Below are 14,274 nucleotides of genomic sequence, written 5' to 3' on the forward strand. Positions count from 1 at the left end.
CGCTCTGGAGGAGCGGCCATTGGAGGGCGCTCTGGAGGAGTGGACACTGGAGAGTGCTCTGGAGGAGCAGGCATTGGAGGGCGATCTGGAGGGCATTCCGGAGCGGACTCTGGACTAGGTGCCAACTCTGGAGCGGATCCATGGACTCGAGCAGGATCCTGGCAGAGCTCTGAGGTGAAAGCGGGCACTAGACTGAGCCCATGGGCTGGAGCCTGCACTGGACCTTGGTTAGTGGCTGGAGCCTGCATTGGACTCTGGTCTAGAACAGATACCTTCACTGGGCCAATCTCGGAATCAGAAGCTTTCATTGGGCCAAACTTGGGAACAGGGGCCTTCTCTGGGTTAAATTCGGGAACAAGGCTCTTCTCGGGAATAAATTCAGAAACAGGAGCCCTCTCTGGGCTAAACTCGGGGACTGGAGCCCTATTTGGGCCAAACTCGGGGACTGGAGCCCTCTCTGGGCTAAACTCAGGGACAGGAGTTCCCTCTAGGCTAAACTCTGGGACTGGAGCCCTCGCTTGGCTAAACTCGGGAACAGAAGCCCTCTCTGGGCTAGACTCGGGGATTGGGGCCCTCTCTGGGCTAGACTCAGGAACAGAAGCCCTCTCTGAGCTAAACTCGGAGACTGGAGTCTTCTCTGGTCTGGACTCAGGGATAGAAGCCCTCTCTGGGCTAAACTCATGATCAGGAGCTTAAACTCATGGGGGGCCGGCACTTCTTCATTCGCCTTCTCTTGGGAGCAGAGGTAGAATGAGGCACGGCCTCTAGAATGGGCAGTTGGTTGAAAACAGGAGCCGATCTTGGGGCAGAAACAGGTCGGAGACTGGAGTCTAAAGCTCGCGTCCTCACGGGGCTGAGATTCTGAGCAGGAACCTTACTAGGGCTGTATTTGAGGATTGGGGTACCCGGGATGCCTGCTGCTCGCACCGACCTCAACGGTGGATCCATCACACTGGGCATTAGTCTAGTTTGCCTTAGTTTAAGTTCTATCTTGCTCATGGATTCTGGCATGGCCTCTGGGGTGGCGGCCATCTTGGCCAGGGCCTCAGGCGCGACAGCCCTTTTGGCTAGGGATTCCAGATGGAATTCTCATTCGGACCTTAGGACCGCAGGAGTCGGGTCCTCCAGGACCCCCGGACTTGGTTCCACCAAAGTGGGACCCCAGGAGTGGAATTATTACCGGTCACGGGGACTGAAGTAGACTCATTGTTAAGCTCTGGGACTGTAACAGACTTACTGACTGTAGCGGACTCTGGAACAGACTCATGGACAAGCATGAACGGGGTAGCTAGTGACAAGAGTGGTGATGGGGGTTTCAACCACCTCACCAACGGTGAGGGAGGAACCACACAGCAACATCACGCAGTCAATATACTGTGCGAGAGAATAAGCGATGGCTGATGTGGGTACATGACCAACAAGACTGTTGTCGAGTCCAAGTCAGAAAAGAGTCTTTAATACTTTATCACTCCAGGGCACAAGATGAGAGTTCAATAAACTCCTCCACATATTCCTCGATAGGGCGGCCATCCTGAGCACAGGTATAGAGTAGTTCGGCGGGATCAAAGAAAATGGAGCTCATTCTGCTGTATTGTATGTTGACGGTCTGGTCTTCTGTCAGCAAACACGATGGGACACAAGTCAATACAACAGCAGGTTTATTGAAGATTGAGGCAGATGCAGACAAGACATCAACGTGCAAGTGAGTATTCAGGTAATTTAAATGGTTAGATAGTAGTGGTCGACTGATATATCGGCCGATATTTGGCATTTTTCAAATATCGGCATTGGCCGATACGTTTTTCTGTTTGGCCGATGCGTTCGGGGCGGGACTTTTATTTTGACGGCGCTGAGAGCGGCAGCGCCTGAGCACACAGTGCTCACATTCTCCCTGTTTGCCGTCAGCATTCAGCAAATACGCATTTAAATCATTTAAACAAATCTTTGAATGGCTAATGAAAATTTTATTTCACAAACCTTGCAAACATAGTCGAATCCAGTTGTGAGATCTCGTGAAGTGTGCATGTGACCTGCATGATCGCGTGTTCTCTGCGTGACCTTCGGTCCATGCGAATTGAATGCTTTAAACATAAAATTCGTGATTTCAAATTATGCTGCGCTTTATGCATTTGCCCACTATCATATTCATGTCATTTTCACTGTGTGCTGTATGTAAAATGAGTGTTACCTTGGCTTTATTTGAAAAAATATGATTCCCAATGCACACAAACTTCCCAGAATACTGAGTGCCCTGTTGGTTACAGTTTACTTCCTTTTTAATTATATTTTTATTAAATATTGATTTATTTGTGAAAAATACTTTGTCATCTAAAGTATAAGTATGTTTATTTTACAAATAATCTTTTTAATCCATTTTCAAATGATTTAAAATTTCTTAAATATTAATTAAAATAAATACAATTATATCAGCTTTATATCGGCCAGCGGCCACCCTGCTTTCCAAGATATCGGCATCGGCTGTCAAAAAAACCAATATCGGTCGACCACTATTAGATAGCTTAACTTGGTGAGGTAACGTGTCCTTTACTTTCTTTCAGGAGGGGAACCAGGAACTGAGGTTAAAGGGAGCACTGGAGAACAAGGAGCAGATCGCTGGAGTACATGGAGGTAGGTAAATAGAGGGGTGAATCAGGCAAGTAGTGCAAAACAGCTGCGAGACCAGACCATAGACTGTAAAAAAAGATGGACAATGCACCTTCAATCTCTTCCATTGAAGAAAAGTGAAGCCGCTATTGTCCCAACAGGGCGCGGCCATATTGCGCTGATTTGGAACCGGAGTCTGCACAGTAGAGAACTCGGGACCAGAGTCTGCGCAGTGGCGAGCGAAGCGGCGCCGTGTCCCGCCCACACTCCCGCAGAGTCGATCGCAAGCATACGCCCCTGACCCTGTTTTAATTAGCCTGACTGCTCCAGTTTTTGTCTGCTGAGAGGATTGTGTTAAAATAAGGTAAATACAACTCCAATATCCTCCTAAATATCCCGAAAAAGTCAGTTGGCGCCTCAGTTCTCTCAGAGAAGCTGTCAGTCTCAGCTGTCAATCATGAATAATTATGCAATGTATTTATTTCAGTTTTTTAATAAATTTGCAAAGTTGTCACAAATCTGTTTTGTGCTTTGTCATTATGGTGTATGGAGTGTAGATCGATGTGGGAAAAAAGTAATTTAAAGCAGTTTAACATAAGACTACAACAACAAAACATGAAAAAAAATGAAGGGGTATGAATACTTTCGCAAGGCACCGTAAATAAATTATCCTCAAAGGCCTGATGATCATATTTGAGACAATTTAGCATGATTTTCCTAAAAAAAAGGAGGATGTTTTTAAAATTACAAGAAAAATCCTTTTTTACTTGCTAAAAATAATAATAATAAACTATGAATTACATAAATCATGACAAAATAACAGCAGGTATGTAGTAGATTATGTACAAGTTTTTCAGCAAAGTTTTGTTTAGTGGCCTTAGAAATTTGCTTATCAAATATGATACAGTAGACTTTATAAAGTTAAAACGTCGTACACTAACACAGAATTAGATGAGATTTTCATCTTAAATTTTATCCTCTATTATCTTGGTAATCCCCATTACTGGACAATGGGGGGGGGGGGGGGGGTACAGTTTCTACTTTTGTGTTATATGCAAAAATTAAAGGCTAAACAAAGCAAACAAGCAAATTACCAAAAATAAAGAAAACATTTAATTAACATATTTTGTAGTACTGATAATGTAAACAGAGATAAGTGAGCATTTGTAATACGAATTTAATTTGGTTTTGTTGTAAAACTCTTGTTTAAGACTGCTTTATTGTTGTGTCTGTGCTGTTTCTCACCATGTTTTCAACAGTGCGGATGTACTTGGCACACTGCTGATGCCCGTTGTATTCAGCCAGGTCTGCCGCTGAGAATCCATCCTGGTCCCGTATCCCCATGTCCACTCCGTTCACTACCAGAATCTGACAGCACTGACAGCAGAGAAACAGACATTTACATTAACAACCAGATAGACTAGATAATCTGGGGCTGTTTTATTCAATAGATTTACCGCTGTCTGCTAAAGCAAGCATTACTATTCCTATTGCTCATTCATAAAGATAAGGATGTGAACAAACAGAATTGTGCATATATTCATGACTAAACGACATCTGTTGAAAAAGTGTGTGCTCGTTCTGAAGGGTGTAAATATTTGTCTGTTTGAGAAAGAGAGTTGAGTAAAGTATGAGTGGTGTTCATGAATGCAGTAAAAGGGTACTTTGTTAATGACAGCTGTCATGCGTTTGGCCCTCAGGTGGAGAACAAGAGACAATACTCTCTGAAAGTTTCTGTGTTCAGATGGATAATGTTACAAACCAATAAAGGTGCCGCACGACTGTGGAAAGTTCCAAGCACTAAAGTTTACACCACTTTCACAATAATATCATACAGGTTATGGTATAAACACTTTTTTTCTTAATTATGTATTAAGAATGTATTAATTCTAATTATAGTAAATTCTAATAAAAGTGTTTGCCTGATAACTAAAGGATGAAGGTGAATATAAATGTTATATCATAGAAATAGAAAAATATTAACACAGAAAAAAAATCACAAACTAGGCATCATTTAGCCAACAAACGATACGACATTAGAACAGAATAAGGCTCAGGTTGCTGAATAAATAAATGTAACAACTAAAGCATATAACAATTATTAAATATAACATGAAAATGCATAATAATTGCAATAATAATTCTTTATAATATATTGTACATACAGAAAGGAAAAAGAATTTCATTTTTAACTCAACTAAACTTTCTATTGAATTACTATAGACTTGCTGAGAGTGTATACTAACCAAACCTTATATGCAATGTCACTATAATATGTATAATATGTCACTTATTTCTCATGAATCATCAATTTTATTAAAGCTATGTATTATTCCAAGAGTTCACAAATGTGATGTTTAAGAATCATTCTTGATTTTTTTCAAGTCAAAGTCAAGACATACATGCTCTTATAAAGTAAAGAGTTCACAAATGTGATGTTTAAGAATCATTCTTGATTTTTTTCAAGTCAAAGTCAAGCCATAGATGCTCTTATAAAGTAAATCACCAAAACAGACATTTGATTATATTAAACTACAGTATACTGCAAAATACTGCTCATCATGGTAGGTTATATAGCACACCTGGCTAAAATGATGCACCTCTAGTTTGCAATGCCAACAAACAGTTTTGTGCAATGTTAAGTAACAGCATAGAATGAAGGATAAAACAGGACTTCTAAAGAATTAAAAGTATCCAAAATGTAAAGTTTTAGTTACACATGATTGTTAGATCAAATCTCCACATCAGAAATAAGTGAGTGGAAGATCACATTAAATTATTTGTACCACAATGACTGTTATTATATGTTGTATATAGTCAACATTAAATCAGTTGACCCCATTTACTTATTTACTTTATTTACATGTACCTGATCTTATTGTGCATGCATAATTTTTATTTTCTTTGTTTCTAAAAAAAAAAATGTTTTTCATTTGTCTTAAAAAAAATTATTTTGGCAGTGAAAAAAAGATATTGACCAATAATAACTACAATAATAAAAATAGTTAAATGTACTGCAAATGCATTCTCCTATTTTAACCCTAAATACATTATACTAAAAGAAAGTGTTCACAATTTATGATGTGTTCACAATTCACAAATACTGACTGCATGGAGTTTTATATTCCTAAGGTTGTAATATCACAATATAATTTCTCACTGTCTGATGTGTTTTAGATGTCAGAGCTGTAATTACTATTGCAGTTGCATTTGCAAGGCAAGAAACATTCACATAGAGTAGTTTCTCTTACATACCTCCAGCTCTCCATTCTCAGCTGCGTCATGAAGAGGTGTCCCATCCCAGCTGTCCGTCACTATCTCCCCGCCGTGCAGCAGCAGCCAGCTGAGAACCTTGGCATGGCCACGGCTGGCAGCAAAGTGCATGGCAGTGGCCCCATCATTGTCTCTGTCAGACAGGCTGATTTCTGTGAAACTCATCTATACAAGACAAAAAGTAAGAAGTAGTTAGTACAGACATGATAAAATGTTTCTTTTCCCTGTTTGTTGACTTCTTAATATGCAGGTCATGCAAATATCCAACAAGTCTGATCAAGAACCTACAGATATGATGTTAAATTATACTACAAAATACTGCTCATCATAGTAGCTCATATAGCACACCTGGCTGAAATAATGCACCTTTAGTTTGCAATGCCAACAAACAGTTTCGTTCAATGTCAAGTAATTAAAGAGAATGAAGGATAAAACAAGTCTTCTAAAGAACTTAAACTGTCAGATCCTGCCAGGAGAGATCCCTTTTGTCTGGTAACCAAAACCCAGCCACTGAAGTTTTGTCTGGCACCCAAAAACTGTTAACAGCAAATCGTTTCTGGTACCCAAATTCACAAGTGCTTTCACACAAAATTGCTTCACATCAATATCCCATCCCATTAAACCTTGAAACTGTGATATTTTGCCTTATCTTTTTTTCGTGAAGACGAACACTCCATGAAACGCCACAATCACAGATTAAACAACAGTAGCACGCATTGCAAGAGCAAGGAAATTATAATAAATAATATTAAATGTAAAAAATATAATAAAAATTATGATAAATGATATAAATGAAATGATAAATTACATAAACGACTAATGATTATAAACGTAATGATAAATAACATAAATGACCAATGATTACAAAACAAATTTAAGAACATGAAGAAAATCAAACAAAATAAGTTTCTGGTTGCTCTCTGAAAGCTACACACACATAGGTTGCTATATTGAAACAGATCCTTAGATCTTTCAACATTAACAAAACAACTAGGTTTCTATCATTTTTATTTGAATTTCTCACAAATTTGGACGCTTTTCAGTAACATTTGGTAGTTGTTGCTGGAGCACTTGCATATGTGGTATTTATGGTACATGTTCCATTCTTGTGAAAGTGAAAATTATTTTCTGTGACAATCAACATTTAGGGCCCTATTTTAACTATCTAAGCGCATGGTCTAAAGCGTACGGCGCAGGTGCACTTAGGGCGTGTCCGAATCCACTTTTGCTAGTTTAACGACGGGAAAAAACGGTCGGTGCACCCGGAGCATGGTCTAAAAGGGTTGTCCCTATTCTCTTAATGAGTAATGGGTGTGTTTTGGGCATAACGTGCAAAAAACCAATCAGAGTCTCATCTCCCATTCCCTTTAAGAGCCAGTTGCGCTCATGCCATGGCGGATTTGCTATTTACATGACAGAATTTGCAAGCGCAAAGACAGAACGCGCCTCCAGAGATGAAACGGAGCTGCTCGTGCGCGAGCAAATAGGTAGCCTAATTCTGATACTTGCAATGACTATTTGGGGGGCTGGGGGTTGAGTGGGGTATGAGTGGTTATGAACGAATGAATGAAACGCATTTGTCCGTGTTTCACTCCGTCTCGAATTGCGCTCGCAGAAAGCGCTTGAGAAACAGTGTCTCTTCCGTGGCTCGGTACGCTTTCAACTCGTTTTTTAGTCTCGAGCAAGACTGTACGACATTCATGATTTGACTGATTTTTACATAGAAAGGTCGACAGCACACCACATTAAAATAAATGATCATTCATGTTTTCATAACCGCTGACCAAATTCAAAAACAAAACTAAAATGAAATCATCTTTGAGAGCAAGGGGGCCTCCTGGTGTTTCGGGGGCCCTAAGCAGCTTGCATATTTTGCATATAGGGAGGATCGGCTCTGACTGAACGGTCAGGCCAACTTGTGAATAAAAGCTGTTTTTGGCTCACCAGCCAGACAATGACAGTGTTGTGTCCCATCTGGGCAGCAGCGTGCAATGGTGTCATCCCATCATTGGCTCTTATACTTGGCTCCGCCCCGCAGTCCTTCACTAAGTATTGGACGACTTCCAGGTGGCCCTCCTGACATGCAAGGTATAGTGGTGTGGCACCATTCTTAGTTTGGAAATTGACAACTCTAAAACACATGCAAAAACACAAAAACAAGGAAATTAGACATTTAAATAGAAGTTGATTAGAGATATGACAAATGTTTAATGTTGTTTCTATATCAATAGTACTTCTATCTCCTAACAGTCGTGTAAACATCCTTTTTGAGTGTAAAAACACGGAACATGAGCAAAACCCTGACCCTTCAAAATCATATATTACTACTTTCAATTACAGCATTACTGCACGTGTTTATACTGACATTTAATGATAATATGACAGCAGAAAGTAGCTAACTAGCCTAACAGAACCCCCGATAATATTTCATATTATCTCACCACCATGATACAAGGGTGTTATCAGTGTCGAGCCAATATTTACTAAACTGTTAGCATGTTGCTGTTGGGTCGCTTGGGTTTTTGGCTTGTTAATGCACTGTTATTGTGGTTTCTTGGTGGTTGATTTTTGTCTGAAGTCAAAAGAAGCCACCCTCAAATCTATGATATTCTGGTCTCTAGATATGACTCCTTCAGAGTAAATCTGTCTTTTCTCATTCTTTTCCTTGTTATATCATCATGGCGGGTCAGGCAAAGATGAGGAGATGTAGATTAAAGTGCAGTTTAATTACTTTATTAACCAAAATAAAAACAACAAAGACAATCCAACTTAATAGGAATCAACCTAAGATCTTCCCAGCTGGTAAAGACAATACCAGACAGAGAACTAAACCGAACAGGGGAATATAAAGCTGCGTTCACGCCATGTCGTAATTACCATAATTACGAGATGACAACACGTGACATTCTACTCGGAGCTGAATTATGTGTTTCTATAGCCGGGTTATATGTTTGTGGTAATTATGACATGGCGTGAACGCAGCATAAATACAGAAGACAACAAAGAGTTAAACAAGGCACAGGTGGGACTGATCAATAACCAAGGCAACAGATGACATTCTCACAGAAACTAATGTAACAGGAACTAAATACAGGAACTCAGGAGATGAAGACAGAAACAACAGAACAAAACTATCAAAATAAGAGTCTTGGATGAACCAAAACTGACATATATCATCTGCATAGTAAGACAGAAGAGTAACAAGCTTAAGATTTTATGGGTTTTGTGTTCACAGCATAAAAGTTTGAAAGACAGCTTGAGGAGATTTGTGGCATTAATCTTCCAACTTTAGTTTTTCCAATGGCAGATTATAAAATATAGGCAAACATGAGTCTCATACACGTACATTGAGGGAGAGGCCCAAACCATATATATAGCCAAGAATATCAGAGACTTAAGAGAGGACTTTTGACTATAGGCAACCACAAAGACGACAAGCACCACTCAGAACATGTCAAAATGGTTTGTGTTCAAAGTGTACAACAAATCTGACACGTGTGCACTTAAAATGGAAATCAAATTTGTGTCCATCTTTTTGTATATCTGCTAGTTCAACCAACATTTAACAGCAATTCTCTAAATTTTTGCACCTTGATCAAAAAAAAAAAAAAGACTAGTTCAAAGATTTTCAATCCATATTCCAGATTAAAATGGGTTTACTGGAGTATCATGTTGTCAAGGGTCGTGGTGCGGAGGAAGCACACGGAGAGGCAGGAATCCACGATAGATTCTTTAATTATCAAAACAAGAACAAAACACTCTGAAACTGAGGGAGACCACAACCACGATACACCTTTAACGCAAGAAAAGGGAACTGAGGAAAACACAGGGCTTATAAACACATGGAACGTAATCAGGGAGAACAGAAACAGGTGAGTAATCAATCAAAACAGGTGAACAGAATAAACGATGATAAACTAAATGAGAACAAGAACTGAACCAAATAGGGACAAACAGGAACTAAACAGAAACAAACATGTAACAGATAACGGCCCCCTCCGAAAGGCACGACCTCGTGCCACATAACATTGAGGAATGGGAGGGTGGGCGCCTTGGAGGTCCCTCAGGACAGGCTTGGACCGGACGCGGTACCGGATCTGGGTCCCATGGCAGAGCGGTCAGCTCGGGAGGCCATGGCGGAGCAGACAGTTCAGGTTGCCATGGCGGAGCTGGTAGCCTCCATGGCATTAAGCAGCTCGACCACGGGTATATGCCCCTCCCCCCAAAAAATTTTCTTGGGGAAAACTAGGAATCCTGGGGGACGCTCTGGAGGAGCAGGCACTTGAGGGCGCTCTGGAGGAGCGGGCACTTGAGGGTGCTCTGGACGGGATTCAAGGACTGGAGCCCTCCTTGGGCTAAACACGGGGACAGGAGCCCTCACTGGGCTAACCTCGGGAGCAGGAGCCCTCCGTGGGCTATACTCGGGAGCTTGAGACCTCCGTGGGCTAACCTCGGGAGCTGGAGCCCTCCGTGGGCTAGCCTCGGGAGCTGGAGCCCTCTGTGGGCTATACACAGGAACTGGAGCCCACTCTGGGCTGGATTCGGGGACTGGGAAGCGCTTTCGAGGAACTGGCACTGGAGGGTGCTCTGGAGGAGCAGGCACAGCAAGGCGCTTTCGAGGAGCTGGCACTGGCGCAAACTCAGGGGCTGGAGCCGACACTGGAGCGGACTCAGGGGCTGGAGCAGACACTGGAGCACGCCTAGGGACCAGAACCAACCGCCTTCTCCTCCTCAGATTCCCCTCTAGGCTCGGGGTGAAAGGTGCGGCTGGCGGGCTTGCCGTTGCGGTGACCGGCAGGCTTGGGTCAATGGCGGACGGCGGGCTTGACAACGGCGTGGCTGGAGGGCCTATCTTCGGAGAGGCCGGCAGGCTGGAGTGAGCCGCGGCCGGCGGGCTTGACTTCGGAGTGGTGAAACGTGCGGCGGTTTCCATGCCATGGGGGGAAAAACGGGAAAACAAAAACTGTTCAAAAAGGCGGAAAACAAACACGGGGGAAAAGACGGCGCTTTCAGTTTTTATGGTTCTTGCGTTCGGTCACGGGTCGTGGTGCGGAAGAAGCAGACGGAGAGGCAGGAATCCACGATAGAGCCTTTAATTATCAAAACAAGAACAAAACACTCTGAAACTGAGGGAGAACACAACCACGATACAACTTTAACGCAAGACAAGGGAACTGAGGAAAACACATGGCTTAGAAACACATGGAACGTAATCAGGGAGAACAAAAACAGGTGAGGAGTAATCAGTCAAAACAGGTGAACAGAATAAACGATGATAAACTAAATGAGAACAGGAACTGAACCAAATAGGGGCAAACAGGAACTAAACAGAAACAAACATGTGACACGTGTATTAGATTCTAATTATTGATAACATTATTATAAAGTCTAAATGCCTATAAATGCTCAGATCATATTTCATTCCAAAATTAAAAGAAAGAAAAAAAAGACTCATGACACCCCTATACTCTCCCACAACACCACCACCACCAAATTCTCCTTAGAGAGATTTTCTTTAGTTTTCCTGAATTCTACCAGAAACCTAATAAAATATTATGAATCATTATTATGAGGTCCCAGAGACATTGTTGACCCTCTGAGACAAAGTGATACACCAGTCCAGTGCTTGTTGTTCCCAGGGGAAGCATCCAGCATTAATATGTCTGTCCCAGATCCTTCCTCAAAATCACAGCAGGAGTTAGAACAGGAGTCTTCCTATAAATACTATAAAGCTCAGCTTTATTTGGACACAGACTGACGAGGCATCAATGAGTCTCTTAAGAGGATCAGTGCTGCTTCACTCGCTGTATTCTCTGGCTCTGTACAGGAGACAAACTATGTGGAGTCTTACTAGAAGAAAAGCGATTGTTTTTCTTTATGGTTTGGATCCAACCTTACATATTTTGCTCTTGTATCCCCTCGTCCCTCTGAACAATCTGTCTTTTGAAAAGTAATGCAAAGAATATAGTTACAGTATGTATGTTTCATGTGGTTACTGTATGGTCAGTGTAGTATACTGCCATACTACTCTTACTATTTCAGCAATATAGTATACACTCGTAAAAATAAAGGTTCTTTATTGGCAATCAATGTTTCCACAAAGAACCTTTACCATCCATGGAAACTTTTCATTCCACAAAAGGTTCTTTCCAGTGGAAAAAGGTTCTTTAGATTATAAAAATGTTCTTCATACTAAGAAAAATGGTTCATTTAAGAACTGTTCACTGAAAGGTTCTTTGGTGAACCAAAACTGGTTCTACTATGGCATTGCTATGAAAACCCCATTATGGAACCTTTATTTTTAAGAGTGTACTGTGCATAGTATGCAAACTTTATTTATCACTAGCCTAACATTTCCAATGTGACATATAAATATTACTAAGTTAAGCATTTTTACATAAAATTGGGTTAAAATTGCTATGAAAAAATATTTCCAAGATGATAACTGGATAAATTTACCTTATGTTTAAAATGTTTATCAATGCATACTTTCATTTACTCAGTGTTTTGTCTGTTCATCACAGTAAGGAGTACGCCAGTATTCTCTTCCAAGCTTTATCATGGCATGGAAAATTTATATCACATTGATATTTTGACAATACTACTGTTATAGTCAACAAAGATAACTGTACGGCAAGTTTACAACTTCCCATTGCAGTTTTGTTGAAGCACTCTCAATGCAGTCTTGCTGATTATAACAGGAATGTTCTAGTTTTGTCAGATTGCATTGTGTTGCTCTCTCTCTTTGCACACACACACACACACACACACACACACACACACTGTCAGGATCTTGGACTGTCTGTGTCATGTTTTTCTCCTGTTTCTGTTCCCTTATTTGGTCATGTTCCTGTCCTCATTTTGTTAATTAGTTTGATTATGATCCCATGCACCTGTGTTTCCCCAATCATCCCCTGTATTTAAGTCCTAGTCTGTGCAGTCTGTCTCTGTCGGGTCTACTCGCTATGTTCGTGTGTTTCCTACCGTTTCCAGTGTGGATGTACCCTGTGTTTGGATTGTATTAAAGACTGTGTTCGCTATTCCTCGTCTCCATCGTTCCTCGCCATCACAGAGTGTGACAGAAGAACTGACCTAAACAGTAACCTCCGTTTGTCTAGCCTCCGTTTTGTTTCCCGTTTTCACCCAGTGTCTTTTTTTACCGTTGTGTGCCCTTATGGATTTCCTCGTCCGCCTGGAGTTCCTCCTCCTCCTGCTGTAGTAGGGGGAGCGATCGCTCTAGGACCATACTAGACTGTTCCAGCTGCTAGCTAACACCACCAGCTACCCGGACGACGTGCTCTGTGCATTCTACGACGCAAGTTTACACACCGTGTGCAGAGCGCCATCGTCCGAAGATGGTCCTCGAGCGGATTTCGCCGTGTTTGTGGAGTGGATTCTGGCGAGAAACGGATCGCCTCTCACCGTCAATCCCGAGGATGATCTCGCCAGATCCACTCCGGACCCAGAGCCCAGCCCACCATCTCCCCGTGGTGCGGAGCTAAAGCCCGAGCCCACCGATGACGGAGAGTCAATTCCCGCCGCGATCTACGAGCCAGCGCAATGCCGAGCGACTGAGCGGAGGATAGCCCCGGAAGTAGAGCCCAACCCGTCAGACCAGGTGCGTGAGCCGGCTGCAACACCCATCACGAGGGAGAAAGCCGTGGATGGTGAGAGCGCAGAGTGGAGCTCTGCCCACTGCACTGCGGCTGAGGGTGAGCTGATCGTACAGCTGGGACTGCTGGACTTCGAGGGGGACTTAATAGACTGGGAAACAGAGCTGGAAGTCGACTTTCCTCCTTTCCTCTCCTTGGTCCCCGCTGGTCCCGTCCAGCCCTGAGGGAGCTCCCGTTTCCCAGTCCAGCCAGGAGTGGGCTCTGATCCCCGAGGGCAGCCCTGAGAGCCCGGAGGCTCACGAATAACCGCCCGCTCCTGCCTCCTCCACGGCTGTCGTCTGGCAGCCCCTCTGCTCGCCCTCAGCCCACCATCTATATGGTGCGAGCTCCGTGGGTCTGCCATCCTCCAGCGTTGCCATGGCTGGAGAATCCCTCACCTCCGCCTCCAGCCTCCGAGGCCCGGACTCCGCCTCGGCCCGTAGACCCAGCGGCTCCACCTTGGCTCCTAGCTCCCTCACCTCCACCGGGCTCCCTCGTCCCTCCGGCTCCGCCTTGGTCGGGCGTTGACCCACCATCGCCTCAGGACTCCGCTTCTCCGGCTGCACTTCGTCGCTCCGTCCCACCGTGGGTCGCCATCATGGTTGTGGCCTGGGTCCTTCTTTGGCTCCTCCTGCTCCAAGCCCCTCCTGGCTCCTCCCTCCTTCGTCACCTCCCTGGTCTCTGTCTGCCGGCCCCCTCCCGGGTGTCTGTCCTCCGCCAGAACCTCCTCCCAAGTTCCCACCCG

At 43.1% G+C, this 14,274-nt stretch overlaps 1 protein-coding gene across 1 annotated transcript in view; it reads right to left on the reverse strand.

Annotated features, from left to right (window-relative positions):
• The window catches only part of espn (espin), an 81,900-nt gene that overhangs the window by 55,195 nt on the left and 12,431 nt on the right, over nucleotides 1-14,274 (reverse strand). The window contains exons 3-5 of the mRNA XM_016484368.1: nucleotides 7,822-8,008; nucleotides 5,860-6,042; nucleotides 3,850-3,981 (exon numbers count right to left, since the gene is read on the reverse strand). Coding sequence (XP_016339854.1) covers nucleotides 3,850-3,981; nucleotides 5,860-6,042; nucleotides 7,822-8,008 — 502 coding nt within the window. The remainder of the gene's footprint in view (nucleotides 1-3,849; nucleotides 3,982-5,859; nucleotides 6,043-7,821; nucleotides 8,009-14,274) is intronic.

Source organism: Sinocyclocheilus anshuiensis, unplaced genomic scaffold (assembly GCF_001515605.1).
Source record: "Sinocyclocheilus anshuiensis isolate Anshui unplaced genomic scaffold, SAMN03320099.WGS_v1.1 scaffold1203, whole genome shotgun sequence".
Classification (NCBI taxonomy): domain Eukaryota; kingdom Metazoa; phylum Chordata; class Actinopteri; order Cypriniformes; family Cyprinidae; genus Sinocyclocheilus; species Sinocyclocheilus anshuiensis.